The 13,902-nt window shown below is 40.5% G+C and overlaps 1 protein-coding gene across 1 annotated transcript in view; it reads right to left on the bottom strand.

The window, feature by feature from the left end:
- Nucleotides 1–7,751, bottom strand: part of LOC8039024 (transient receptor potential cation channel trpm) — a 74,238-nt gene extending 66,487 nt beyond the window's left edge. The window contains exons 1-5 of the mRNA XM_042289122.1: nt 7,722–7,751; nt 7,090–7,169; nt 6,184–6,364; nt 3,405–3,618; nt 1,884–2,011 (exon numbers count right to left, since the gene is read on the bottom strand). Of these exons, the coding sequence (XP_042145056.1) occupies nt 1,884–2,011; nt 3,405–3,618; nt 6,184–6,364; nt 7,090–7,169; nt 7,722–7,751 (633 nt within the window). The remainder of the gene's footprint in view (nt 1–1,883; nt 2,012–3,404; nt 3,619–6,183; nt 6,365–7,089; nt 7,170–7,721) is intronic.
- Between the last annotated feature and the right edge of the window lie 6,151 nt (nt 7,752–13,902).

The raw sequence follows: 13,902 nt of genomic DNA, 5'->3' as shown, positions 1-13,902 counted from the left end.
CTACTCGCTCGTGCTTCGTTATTGAAGACAATTATCGGCGTCTTAAGCGCACGGCGCCACTAACCACACGGAGGCAGCGGTGCAGCAATCTAGCTGGCCAAGCCAGAAGCTCGCACAGACCTTAGGCGCTTGAAAAGCAGGTGAAAAATGGCGTGCGTTTCTGGGTTTGTTCATAAGCTTCTACGGCTTACCTTTTTCCTGTTTTCATCGCGGTAGCCACGCTGGTGTCACAGTGGCACGCAGTACGTTTCAACCATCGTTTACACCGCTGACAGGCTCAGCGTGTGAACGTCGGCGCGCGAGAAGTGCCGGACACCAACACTACGGCGTGTGTCGTCTTCTCCGATGACCTAAACATGGCGGCCTGCCGTAGTTCCTGTGCGCGGCACTAGGGGCGCCCTTATACGCAAGGGGTCTATTCGGAATGTATCTGAATCGTAAAAGTCCTACGTCGCTATCTCTTGCAAGCGCTTTCATGTGCTTGCAGTAACGGACTACAAAACATTGCCACCCGGGTGTCTCTTTCGTGCAGCAGTCACATTCATTTATACGGTATTAGCAACGCGAGAGTTAAGGTTGGAACGTTAAAGGATGTTGTATTCTACACGAAAACATAAATATTTATTTTGATGTACATATTTTAGACTAATGTAATAAATTTATTACACTTCGCAATCACAACTGACTGTGTCGTTACCGTAAGTTTTCCCAATATTTGTCTAGTCACTTGGAGCCATCATTTTAGGGCATCCAAGAGATAAATATTATTATTATTATTACCGTAAGCAAGTTCACACATAGATTTCTATTTAAACAATTTAATACCTCATCCAAGTTATTCTTTCAGCAATTTAGCAGTCAAATTTGAGAAAGAAACAAAGGACCTCCACTCTTATTTTTTTTAATCTCATAGCAGGTCAAGCTACCCCCTCCCCCCCCCCCCCCAACTCCCCTCCCCTAAATATCAAGCAACAATAGAACAAAAATAGCCGCGTTGCATTAACCTTTGCTCCTCGTAATCAGAGCGTCGCTGTAGCAACTTAACTATTATACCAAAAACGAATCCACATCGCAGAAGAGAATGAAAGGCTAAAGAGAGCAGAACGCATTCATAAAGTTAATTGCGTGCCAGAAGGCAATTAGTGAAATAGTGAAGCCCCTGGGGCTCCCGTCCAAAAAGCACGTACTTCACGGCTGGATTAAGATGAGCTGCCATATTAATCATGAGTTACGTATTCATGGCGATGCGACTGAACTTTTTGTCATCAACCCCAAACCAACACTACAAAAATATCGCGCTTTTTTTTTATTGTTTATTCATTCTTTGGGGGTTGGGAAAGGGGGGGGTGGAGAGGGCGGAGAAGGAAAGTGAGGGTATGATTTATGTCTTCATTGTAATTTTGTTTACCAAACTAAATTCCAGTTGTGAAAAAATCGCACTTGTACCTTTAAATATTGTACAGATCGTGCTAAACAACTACATTAAAAATACAAAAACGAAACTTTCATTGGTTTTATATAATCATCTTTTTTACTTCTAAGGAGGTAATGATGAATAAAAATTTCACTTTCTAATACTTTAAACAACTTACGCAATTTTCGTGAATGTCTAGACTTCCCAGATGTCCCTAAAATTGTATTCGACGAGTACATCATCTTATGCTAGTGAATACATAACCTATCGCTCTAAATCGCAATTTTTATGGCCCACCAATTACTCCCGAAACTCACACTTCGCAAAACTACTTAATACTGAGCCGGCGAAAATAAGGTCGCTTACAATAGTTAAAAAGAATGATCGTTGGGATTTATATCTTGCGGAGTTCTTTTATCTTGCTTTAGATAAATTCGGTTTCATGAAGCGTGTGCCGCGGTTTTCTCACCTTGGCCCCGATGAGGTCCTTCCTGTTTTCGATGATGCCCCAGGGCGCAATGCCAATGGCCACCACTCTTCCCCGAAGCTGCGGAGTTCGTTCGCTTAGCAGAGCTTCACCCACGTGGCGTGTCACACCTGAAAAGAAAGCGATCGAACCAGAAAATCCGTTAAATTCGAATTTTTTACGAGAAGGAATAGCGTACTAGATAACAGAAAGTATAAAACACAGAGAGGACGAAGCACAGACGAGTTTGTGTTTTATACTTTCTGTTATCTAGTACATCGTACCAACACACTCGTTAGGAATATAAGGAATAGCGGAAACGGAGGAATTATTTGGTGTTGGTCACTGCGTTCTTTTAAAAACTTTCAGCATTTTCACTCTGGTGAAGAAGGAAGACCAGCGAAGCTGTACTATGGTGGGAACGAAGTAATGGCCGGCCGCAAGTCGGCAAGACAGAGTAGAAAGGCTGGAAAGGTTGCGCCATCTATGGGCGACGGCGGCAACCAGACAACCGGAAAGCCGTCTGCTTGCGGCCGTCGTTCATAGATGGCGGTAGCTGTCCAGAGTTTTGTGTCATCATCTGTTTGATAGCGGACACGATACTGGGGGAAGAAGCCCTTAACAGCTCCACTGTAAAGAAGACGTTCTGGTTTCTTGACGAGTCCCGGAACGTCACCGGTTTCTAGACGAGCTGGGGCGCCGCCCGTTCCGCTGCGCACGGACTGCACACGATCACACTGCACACGAACCATGACGTCCCAAGACGTCACACTGTCAGGTGGCGTGTGACGTATCGTGTGATGCCGTGTCACGTGACACCATGATCTCACGTGACATCGTGACGTTATGCCATGACTGCGAAACCTCGCGAATAACGGCCCGCCGTAAAAAAGCTGCCGCTGTTTGTTTCTTTTTCTTATATTTCGATAGTAGCATTTTAAGGTTGCTGCAATTCATCAAAACTTCCCGCACGTTTATTTTCCCACGCAACACGCAGGTTGCCAGACACCGTGTGAACACTGAAGAGATCCCAGCGAGTAACAAAGCTGGGAATACACGTTCCTCATTCTGCATGGAGATGTCGCATTTTTCAGGTCCAATTCTCTTTTGAGCTTTCTCAATACTCTCTCTGATTCTGCCGTTGTTCGCTCTGATTGACTGTCTACGTGTCTCGAAAAATAAGAAAATCACTTTTTCTTTTATTTGCTTTGTAGTGCGTACTGTTGAATGCGGTTCACGTACCACACTTCTCCTAAAACCGATATCGTAGAGAGAAAAAAACTTTTTTTTTAATTTTTAGTTTTTTGTAGGTTCTATTGGCAGTTTTGTCATCCTTTTGAGGTAACCCATGTGTGAGAATGCCTTGTAGAGAAGCATGCTAAAAACATACCTTCGTAAACCGGCGTTGATATTACGACAGTCCTCATTCTGTCGCAAGAATACTTCGAACAGACGGTTTCATTGTATCCAGAAAACAAAAACTATAAAACGCGGTCAATCGAACGTTCACGCCACCAGCCGTACCTGTATTTGTGCCCCCCGTGAAGATCCAAGCCCCTGTGGTTTTGGCGGCCTTGACGAGTCCACGGCATAGGACCTTCTTGAGCTTGGACTGGAGGTGGAAGTTGGCTTTGCCGCCGTGCACGGTGATGAGAAGCTTGGGAAGCTCGAGCTGCCACTCGCGAGTGAACAGCTGGAGGACGTGTTCCGGGCGGGTGTCGCTCACCAGCCTCACGTACTGCCAGAGAGACGCGCACCTTTCTTGTATCCTCAAACATACAGTGTCATTAAACGAATCCCGCACCAGACCGCTTCAGTCATAGGATGGAAGGATGGATGGTAATGGCTATACCCTTTGTAACGGGCGGTACCTTGCGCCACCTAGTGCTTTAAATCATTGTGGCCAGTTATCTGAAATTGCCGTTTTTCCGTCCTGCAGATATGTTAAAACAGTAATTGACAGAGCAAGACAATACATGGCTTGCACTGACGTCATATCGCATACTTTTGACCACCATTTAAGAGGAGGAGAGGGAAGCTGCTTTTGTGAGAATTGTGAGTGACAGGTTAACCATCTATACTCTTCTGGGAAGAGAGTAGCGAAGTCTGTGCAAATCCGGGAGGCACAAAAAAAAAGGATCCTGGAAAGGGGGTCTCCTTCTTCCCCTCTTCTCTGGTGGTCATCGAAGCGCTCTTTGAATGACGTCGCGTGCAAGCCGTGTATAGCGCGCTCAGCTTTTTTGACATCGTGTCTAATGGTCAGGATAGTAACGACCATTCATTGCTTGCGCCCTGCGCCAAGAACCAAAATGGCGGCGCCCAGTAGGAAATGAGGAAATGGAGTGCCGATACTCCAAGCGTGGCTAATTTAGTTGCTCTAGACAAATGAACTGCGCCGCGTGACGTGACATCATGACCCCGAGGCGTCACCTGACGTCACGTGACACGGGACTTCACGTGATTAACTAGAGTGCACCATTCGCAAAATGTTATTAGAACTCGTGACTTCTCGTACATCGAAGTTTCGGCTATGTCGATTTCGTTGATACAGCAAAATACACCTGCTTTGTCGGTGCAGATATACATTTTGAATCTTAGTTTAGATTAGCTTACTTGGTGAGAAAAGCAAAAAGTGTCAGTGATTGGGTTTTTTTTTTTCTAATTTGTTAAGGTACACTTTGGTACAACCAAACTATTAGACACTCGCGGAATGTAAGATTTCCCGTGTGGAATCATCACAGTCTTCCGAGTACGACTGTGTCGAGTTTTATTTAAATTTTACGGACCAGTAAGTGTGACTTGCAGGCATTAGAATCTATAAATATATGTTATTGATATTCGTGCGTCGCTTAGGAGGAAGGGAGAGGGGGGGTCATGGGCAGATTTGCTAACGATTCATCTGCGACGCTGTTTTTATTCATATATTCAACTATAGTTCGCCGACTTCTGCAATCCCGAGAACATGTTCATTTGTACTCGTAAAAAAACCTAATTAAAAATCGTACCTTTCAACGTGACTCAATATGTCTAGGGGAGCAAGTATTACAAAATAAAGCGAAAAACCAGGCCACTCCGTTTCTTTTTTTTTTTTTTATTGTTTCGAGTTTTACTACTTTTACCAACACGCTCCCGTTGCCCCAGAAAATTGGTATTCACGTCTTATCGTAAATCTCGAGACCTACACGTAATGTTTCTCCTGTATTCGCATTTTTAGAAGTTCTTTCGTCAGCGATTACCCTCTTCCGACTCAAATGGCCTTTCCAACCAGAAAACAAATAAGGCATATCAGAAAAATGGCTTACTTCGCGTGAGCTCCCTTGAGAAACCTGACACCTGGTCATGTCAGGAGAGGAGCTAAAAATATAGACTGACTTTTCACCCCAAGAGACGGTGCGCAGGAATGAAACTCTATCCTCAAGAATGGCGAAAAGCACGAAACAAAAGAAAAATTAGCAACGCGCTAAAAAGGGGAGGAAAAAAAAAAGCGTTCAACAACAAATGAAAGCAATTCGGAACTGAGACGTCAGAAAATAAGTCTTTTTTTTTTTTATTTCTCGGGAGTTTTCAAACCAATCCTCCAGATGTCAGGTGTCTATACCATTCTAACGATCCGCCCTCTCACCAAAAATAAAAGTTATTGTCACCCTTGATACTGAAACTTTGTGATACCGACTATTTCTCATTTTTGATGTATCGCCGCAAGTTTCACCAGAACTTACTAAACCAAACCCTATATGCACGTTCTCCGAGTAGTAGTTCTAATCGGGCTGTTAAAGTCAAGAAAATCTGGCAACCTTTTATAATAAAAGTATTTACATAAAGATTGCTTTGTCGCTCATTTTTACTTTTTGTTACAAGATGTCTCATTCCTGAAAGAGCCTCGAACGATTTATTCACTTTGCATATCCACTATTACAATGCATCGTGCATTTACCGAAAACCATTGAGACTAGCCGACACAGGTAACTTCTTTTTTTTTCCCGAAACATCTGTATACTAAGCGATTGAACGCCGAACGCCCGCGGAAGAAATGAGTGAACACGAGCCCTATCCGAACGCTTAAAGAGCGCTCTTGTCCAATAGGTACCCGCGTTCTGTCGTTGCGTGGAAGCTTCAAGCATCGAGTACGCACGCCTTACTCGCGCAAGGTGTGATATGTAGGCTGGCACTACAAATGAAAGAACATCTTTAATAAAAGAAAGCATTTTATATGTATGTCTGAAAACATTTTACTTCCTTCCACACGACACATTTCCCGCGTCCATACCATTATGGTGGGCTTGATTTACCATGCACGTCTCACCTGTGCCTTGAGCGGATGGGAAGTACCGTGAAATTCAATGGTTCCGAAGGCGTCAGTGGCAGACACTTCGCTGTGCCGCGACATGGACCAGTGTTCTTCTAGCTCTGTCACCTGACCCTGAGACGTCAGCGACGGTCTGGCCGACAAAGTATGACCACCTAGCAGTTCTCCGCAACCGCACCTGAAATGCAAATGTGATCATCCGTATAGGCTCCGCCTACCCTCGTCATTCCTGGGTTTTCATATTCGTTTCCTGTGATATAATACATTGCCTTGTTTCGACACGACAAATGCCTACGTTTTAAATTTAAAATCAAAACCTCAGTAGTTCAGGTTCCCGTGTTTTATCGTGAGAATACGCTTCAATATAACTACAATAGATAATTCCTTGCAAACGCGTACCAAAACTGCTACAACCATTGCTTTTGACAGATGGCTGAAACAATTTTATAAGTAATTTATTTATTACTTTAGAAACGTGATGCTGGTCTGCGAATAATTCCCTAAAGATCCTAGAGCACATTCTTCTTGTAAGGATAAAATTAATTAGTTTGACTTCGTTAGGAGATTGGACTTGATATTGGTCTGGTGGCTAGCAGAAATCTTGTATAACGAACAATTATTATGAGTTAATTTTTTATGCCCTTCTAGTTAGGGTTGCCGGTGGAAAATCTCGAATTTCTCTTACCGGCACGGAGTTATTTTTTTGTTTCCTAACATCTGTAATTAAGGATGTTAGGATTTTAGCGTTCAGAACATAGTAAGCAAGCGGTAATTAATTTAAACATTTTCTATTTTGTTTCGTCTTTTGTGCTGCTATTCGTATCTTTTCTCGTACAAATTACTAAAATTTTAGTCTAACAATTGCACTTTCTTGCTTTTTTGAAAACTTTAAATATACCTTACCTTTCAGGTTCTTGTTTGGTCGGAATAAACCGAATGCAGTCTCTTTTCTGGAATGTGCACTCTACCCAGGATTTCTTCAACTGAAAAGAGAAAAAACACCCACAATGCAATTTATCTCTCTAGACGTCTGTAATCTTAAATGAACACTTGTACGCATTCTGTATTCCATAAATTATATTATATTTCTTATTCGGAGACTCGGCAGACCCAAATTTCTCCTAATTCAAATGTAATCAAATTTAACCTATACGAACAAGCATGAGCACCCTCTAAGGTAAATTACACCGCGCTCCTTTTGCTTGCTTACAAGTGTTGTACAGTATCCAGACAAAAAATCTGTGCCTCCATAATCAATATAATATCTTATGCGTTATTTGAAAGTTGAAACACTAAAAAATAGCACTAACGCTAATTGCATGACTTCCTGGCGTAAAAATAGATAAATGTATTTTCTTATATCCTTAGCGGATATATCTAGAATTTAATGCATAAATTGTTTTCTGTTGTTAAGTTTTCAAGACGAACGGCTGGCTTTTTTTGGTCGTTTGAAGCTTTAACAGGAAAAGACGAATTTTATAGATTTTTTGCGACTTTTGCGAACGCTAAATGTCTTATTACTCTGCTGTGTTGACCCTAGCAACAGCCGCAAAATCACTCCACATTTTGTACCATGCAGTGATGAAAAAATACTCCATCAATGAATCAGCAAATTTTGGGAATAACGACATGTCTGAATTTTTGTGGCTGTTGTGATTGTTACTGTCGTTTACTCTATGCCGGCCGCTTCAGCGAAGGATTTCGAAATTCCCTAAAAATAGGGTGGTTGAAAGGAACAGTCCCTTTTCGGCAACAAATGCCAGTAACGGCGAGTGTAAAGGATTACAGAAAGCTTACTAATTAGCTAAATATTTAACAGTAATGTTTTCATAAACTTTTTAATGGGTGAATATAAACAGATTGTTTCAATGAGACTTTCTAAGCATCATCGTCGACCACCATGTAAACTCATCTTAAAAATATATAAAGCAGGTAGAGCATTTTAAGTAGTTCCGTAAAAACAAACGCTAAGTTTGGACGTGTTTCTGAGTTTTGGCTAACGTACAAGTTTGGGCTAGTTGGTATTTCATGAATAAAAATTAAAAACAGCGCAAGGACACGGACAAGAACAAGAAGATAGACGAACAAGGCGCTGTTCATCTATCTTCTTGTTCTTGTCCGTTTTTAATTTTAACCCGAGTTTTGGTTTCTTATCGAAGCGTGTGTTTGCGCGGGCTTCCTCCTAGGATGCAGTAATTATGGCGAACATGTGTTGCGCGTCCCAGCCACTGGTGAGCGGGACCAAAGTCGCAAGTATACACTCCGATAAGAAACTTAAATATAAAAACACGTCCATGCTGAGCGGTTTTTTTATGCCGTAATGACGTGTTATTTTCGCCTTATATATTTCTTAATGGGGTATATTTATTGCTTATTAATAATGCTTGCAAGTTAAGTTACGAACAAGATAAGTGGTTGTACTTAATAGGCATTGAACATAGCCTGACTAAAAATCCTAAGGAGTTCTGGCGCTTCACTAGACAACACTTGTGGGAAATCGACCAAATATTTGTCTTCGCGGTGATGCTGGTTATTACTGCGTGCCAGGGGAAATTGCGAATCGTTTCGCTGATTTTTTTAGTTCTTGTTATTCGCCGGCACAACAAGGTGGCGCTTTTAGTGACATTGGTATCCAGTGTGTGGACCTTCTGCCTACTTTTAATCTTTACGATGACGACATTTTAGAAGCCATAAGTAAACTTAAACCTGAATTATTCACCAACATTTATGGCATACCTAGTTTTATTATTAAAGGTGGCTCCTCTCTTTTTCGTACCTGTGCTGAAGCATATTTTTAACTTGCCCCTAACTCAGGCTAAGTTTGCTGAGCTCTGGAAATACTCGGTAGTTGTTCCTGTTTTTAAAGCCGATGATTCTACCTTAGTTAATAATTACCGTCCTGTTTCGTTGTTATGCGGCTTTGCGAAGGTTTTCGAAAAAGTAGTGCATAAGCGGATTTACTTTTAATTGAACAAAAAAAAAAATCTGAATTACGGCACGGTTTTTTGAAGGCCGGGCAGGTCCGTACAATCAAATTTATGCTCATTTTTTAATTACTGCGCTCCCGTGGTTTCCGGAAGAGGACAGGTTGACGCGATTTATTTTGACATGTCGAAAACTTTCGACCGGTTTAATCACACATTATTGTTACACAAGCTTGCCCTGCATGGCTTCAGCCCGCACCTCTGCGCCTGGTTTTCAAACTATCTCGGTCATCGCCGCAATTCGGTTCATGTTTCCGGTAGCTACTCCTATGAGCTTATTTCGAGTTCCGGTGTACCACAGGGCTTAATTCTAGGAACCATGTTATTTCTTTTGTTTATAAATGACATTGTTTCTTGCGCAAAGAATGCCAAAATTCTTATTTTTCGCTGATGACGTTAAGCTTTCCATATATGTCCAGTGAGTATATAATTGTTCAAGTCTTCAAGATGATGTATATTGTGTTTTTACATGGTGTACCGAAAACTGTCACTGAACCCACAGAAAACTAGATCTATTGTGCTATCTAGAAAGCGCGAGAGAATTTCCTTAGCATACATTGTTGGTGGCGTCCCGATTCCCCCCGTATCGTTTATCAGAGATCTTGGCGTCTGTCTTGACAGCGCACTTTATTTTAATGGTCATGTTGTTACAACCGTAAATCGAGCGCTGAGAGTATTATGTATGATTTCACGTTTATGTGTCCAATTTTCTGCTCCTTCATGTTTATGGCATTTGTATAGGTCTTTGGTTAGATCACGGTTAGAATTTTTCTGTGTGGTTTGGAATTCACTGATTATTTCGCAAGCTATCGCGATTGAAAATGTACAGAAGCAAATGATTAGAAAACTTTATGATAGGTATATTGGTAGGGGTGTTTCTACAACTACGAATCATTGTTTTACAGGTTTCTACTCCATAAACTGACTGTGAGAAGACAGTACCGAGATTTTATGTTTTTATACAAAGTTGTACCTGGTGAGGTAAACTCGACGGACTTATTGCAGACTATTGACTTCCATGTTCCACCCCGAATCATTAGGAACAAATCAACTTTTTACCCCTTCGGTACATTACCTGTGTCACCTCTTTGAGGGTTCAAATTGATTTTAATAATGCACATCAGAATAGCTTGGATATTTTTGGTGCACATCAATATTTTATGCAACAATTACGTAAATGAATGCAGTTGCCTTAAGCAGGCCAAATCAAGCCTAGCCCTATTTGTTTTATTTTGTTTGTTGTTAGTTCTTTGATAATTCGTATTTTGTCTTATTTGTATAATACTTCACCCATGTTTATGCACCACACAGAGACCACTAGGTTGTTTCTGGGCACTGAAAAATACACCATTATTATTATTATTATTAAGTTGCAAGTATACGTCCCGATAACAAACTGAAATACAAAAACCGCGTCCATGTTCAGCGTTTTTTTTATGCCGTAATGACGCGTTGTTTTCGCCTTATACCTTTCTTAACTGGGTACATTTATTGCTTTTTAATCATGCTTAGGAAGTTTCTCATTGGAACCATTTACGCGCATGTTTATTTTCACTAATTGAAACCTTAATTAGTAAAAGTTAGTAAAATATTCAGCTAATTAGAATTGGTTTTTTTTTTTTGCAACTCCTGGCATCCGCCGTGGAAGGCAGTTTGTTCCCGGGAAGTTTGTTTTTCAACAGCCCTCTAATGTGGATTTTTGAAAGCCTTCGTTAAAACACCTTGCATATACGAGTAATGGTCTTACTAGACGCGTCACACTCCAGCTCTCTACAAACTAGTGTTTTACAGCGCCACCGCTTTTCTATATTATGTGGAGGCATACTAGGGGCGATAATCAATAGTGAGTGTACTCAACGACGTGATATTCACTGCGAAAGTGGCGCACGTTTTGTGCCGTTGTACTCTGTTTCTTATGTCTAGTGCATAACATTGAATAAAACACTATTCAATTTCTTATATTTACATTATTCTTAAGTTACACATCTGTGAATGGGCTAGATGAGCGACGCTTTGCATGTTTGTATTAAATTTTTAGCAACTAGCATCACAGATTTATTTTTATTTTTTGATTCAACTCGGTGTAATGTTTTCTTAATTATTTTTGTAGGCAATCTGCATCCTGGGCACTCGTGCAGGGAAGACCAGTTACATAATGCAAAATAGCTGTCTGAACTCTGAACGATTTGTGAAAAAAATGTGTAAGTGCTTATTTTCACTGGTCAACCTATAAACATTTCGCAAGCAAGCCCTTGCAGTAGTCAAATAACCCAGGTGGTAAACGTGTCTTTGAACGACATTCAAGGTAAACTAACATGCTTATCACTACGGAAATGGTCATTTTAAATACAATTATCAACACAATCATTAAAAAAGTATAGGAGTGTAGTTTGTTTCTATGCAAGGTCAGAAGCAGCATTTTGTTATTTTAATTGCATCGACACTACTGTACACTCTACTACTTGAGCATATCGAAATTAATCAGATATTGTTCAAAACGTCTACAATTTATTGCAATTGAAGGCACGCCGAATTGTCTCTTTACCGACACTCTGGGCGAATATCAAACACTCACCAATACTTAAAATACTAGTATTCCTGCTCAAGCATAATATGCGGCTTCACTCAAGAAATCGAAATGTTTTTGTTTTTTTACTGTAAATGTCGATATCCTCAAAATGGTCATTCCATAACGTTTCCCTACAGGATACAAATAAATCATCTCTAAAAATACACCGAGCTTTAACCACGCGCCTTTTTTTGCACTACCATCAGGACCATCATTTTCAAACTCAAAGTTTCTGATGACGTCCGGAGACTTGCTAGAAATACAAACTAAACAAAACCTCTTCTTCTCCTCGCAAACATTTGCATTGGAGAGTCATGTGGACCGGCCGTTTTTTAGACACTCCATTTTTAAAAACCGAAAGCAAACACACGAACAAAGGAATCTAAAGATTCAGCGCATTTTCTTTCTTTATCCTCCCCAAGTTTTGTCTGAAACCAGATTTCCCTCGGAATACTTTTTGTGTGAATAAACTTTCCCTGATGCTTTGCTCCTTTTGTTTTGAAGCTTTTGATCTGTTTGTTGCTGGTTTCTCAACAGCCTCGTTTTCCAAACAGCATCAGCTTTGAATGCAAAGCTTGCAGCTCGAGCGCCCAGGAGCGGTTTTGTTTCCATTTCACGGTTCGCCTGTCGACATTAAATCATCTTTGGATGGAATCAGCGGCTCGCGTTCCGCGAAACGAATTTTTGTTATTACTTGTATTTTCTGTATTGTCATATTTGTTTTGTTTTTTATCTGTTTTTCCTCATGCTTGTGTTTTACTTTTCTGTCGCTCCCCTGGCCACGCTATGTTTTCCACTAGTTTGTAACCAACCAACGCGCAGGTCGGGTTCTTGTCTCTAAATATCATTTTAAAGTGTGTAGTTGTAGTTATACCAACAATATGATAATTGAGTGAGCCGAAAGAAGACCAAAGGACACAGCTGGTGTCCTTTGGTACAGTAAATATACAAACAATAAAAAATGCGCGTTGCCCAGTCTTGTCTTTATTCTGTTTATTTGATCCTCACTATAATGTGCAGGTGGCGTTAGCTTGCACTAGTTGTACACCTAAATTAGCTATATTTCCTAAGCTAAAACAAATGGATGATTCCGGATTTTGTTGCAGATCACGTGGTTAAACGATCGCTTCAATGAAAAGGAAGCCCATAAACGTATGGGTTGAAGAGCTTCATTAACATGTAAACATTTTATTATCATCAGAAATATTATTTACAGCAGAGGTGGGTAGTTAAAAGACATAATTACATAAAATTAACAATATAGTGTTTAGTTAAATTGCTAAGAAGCAGTCAGAACGTATGCTATCAATACAATACCGAATATGAGCTTTGTTGTACTGCAAACATGGTTTGCTCAATTTGGGTCACAGTCCTTTTTAGTTGTTTATTGTATTTCGTCACTCTCGCTGTCAAGAGATAGATGAATAAAAAAATGGACACTTTTCAAAGTAAGGGAAAATGCAATTTGTTGGAAGTAGAAATAAAACCACGAGGTCGCTGCTATGATGTTAAATTCTATCAAAGAAGGGCAAGTATCTATTTATTTTTTATTTTATTTTATGTTATTTTATTTCATTTTATTTTACGTCCCCAAAAACAATCATGCAGGCCTCCCCTTTGCTGCAAAAATGTATAAATATGAAATATGAAGTAAGAAATGTTTCATCTGGGTAATCAAGGTGCGCCATTTTGTGCGGCATCTATACTTGATACCAATGAACATTGGTTAGACGGATGACGCATGCTCGACCTGTGACCTGAAAAGTGTAATAGAGAGATGAATATGCGAGCGCGGGAAAGATGCAGTTGCATTTTACAAGAGTTATTTATACGTTTCGGTTAGTTCGAACTCGTTACTTGCGTACCCATCGACAAGCATTTAAATAAGGTACGTCAATTTATAATTGTTAGTGTCATCAAATTTAAATTTCACTTTTCACATCACAGGTCCAGCATGCGTCATCCAATCGTTTGATCGCTATTGTTTAGGGTCGATTCTGTAGACGTTAGTGGTGCTATAGTTACGAAGGTCTGCTTAGGAAGCTCTGTTTATTTTCTTTGCTTGACAGTCGACGTTATCGGGATATCTCCTTTTTGTGTTAGGTTGCGAGTGCGATCGTTGACTCCCCCGTCTTGTTAAGCTCAATTTGTTTCCATGTCCCA

The sequence above is a fragment of the Ixodes scapularis genome, unplaced genomic scaffold (genome assembly GCF_016920785.2).
Source record: "Ixodes scapularis isolate PalLabHiFi unplaced genomic scaffold, ASM1692078v2 PGA_scaffold11__112_contigs__length_91849675, whole genome shotgun sequence".
NCBI classification, from domain to species: domain Eukaryota; kingdom Metazoa; phylum Arthropoda; class Arachnida; order Ixodida; family Ixodidae; genus Ixodes; species Ixodes scapularis.
The sequence above is the reverse complement of the archived record's forward strand: the minus strand, read 5'-3'. Positions and strand labels throughout refer to the sequence as shown.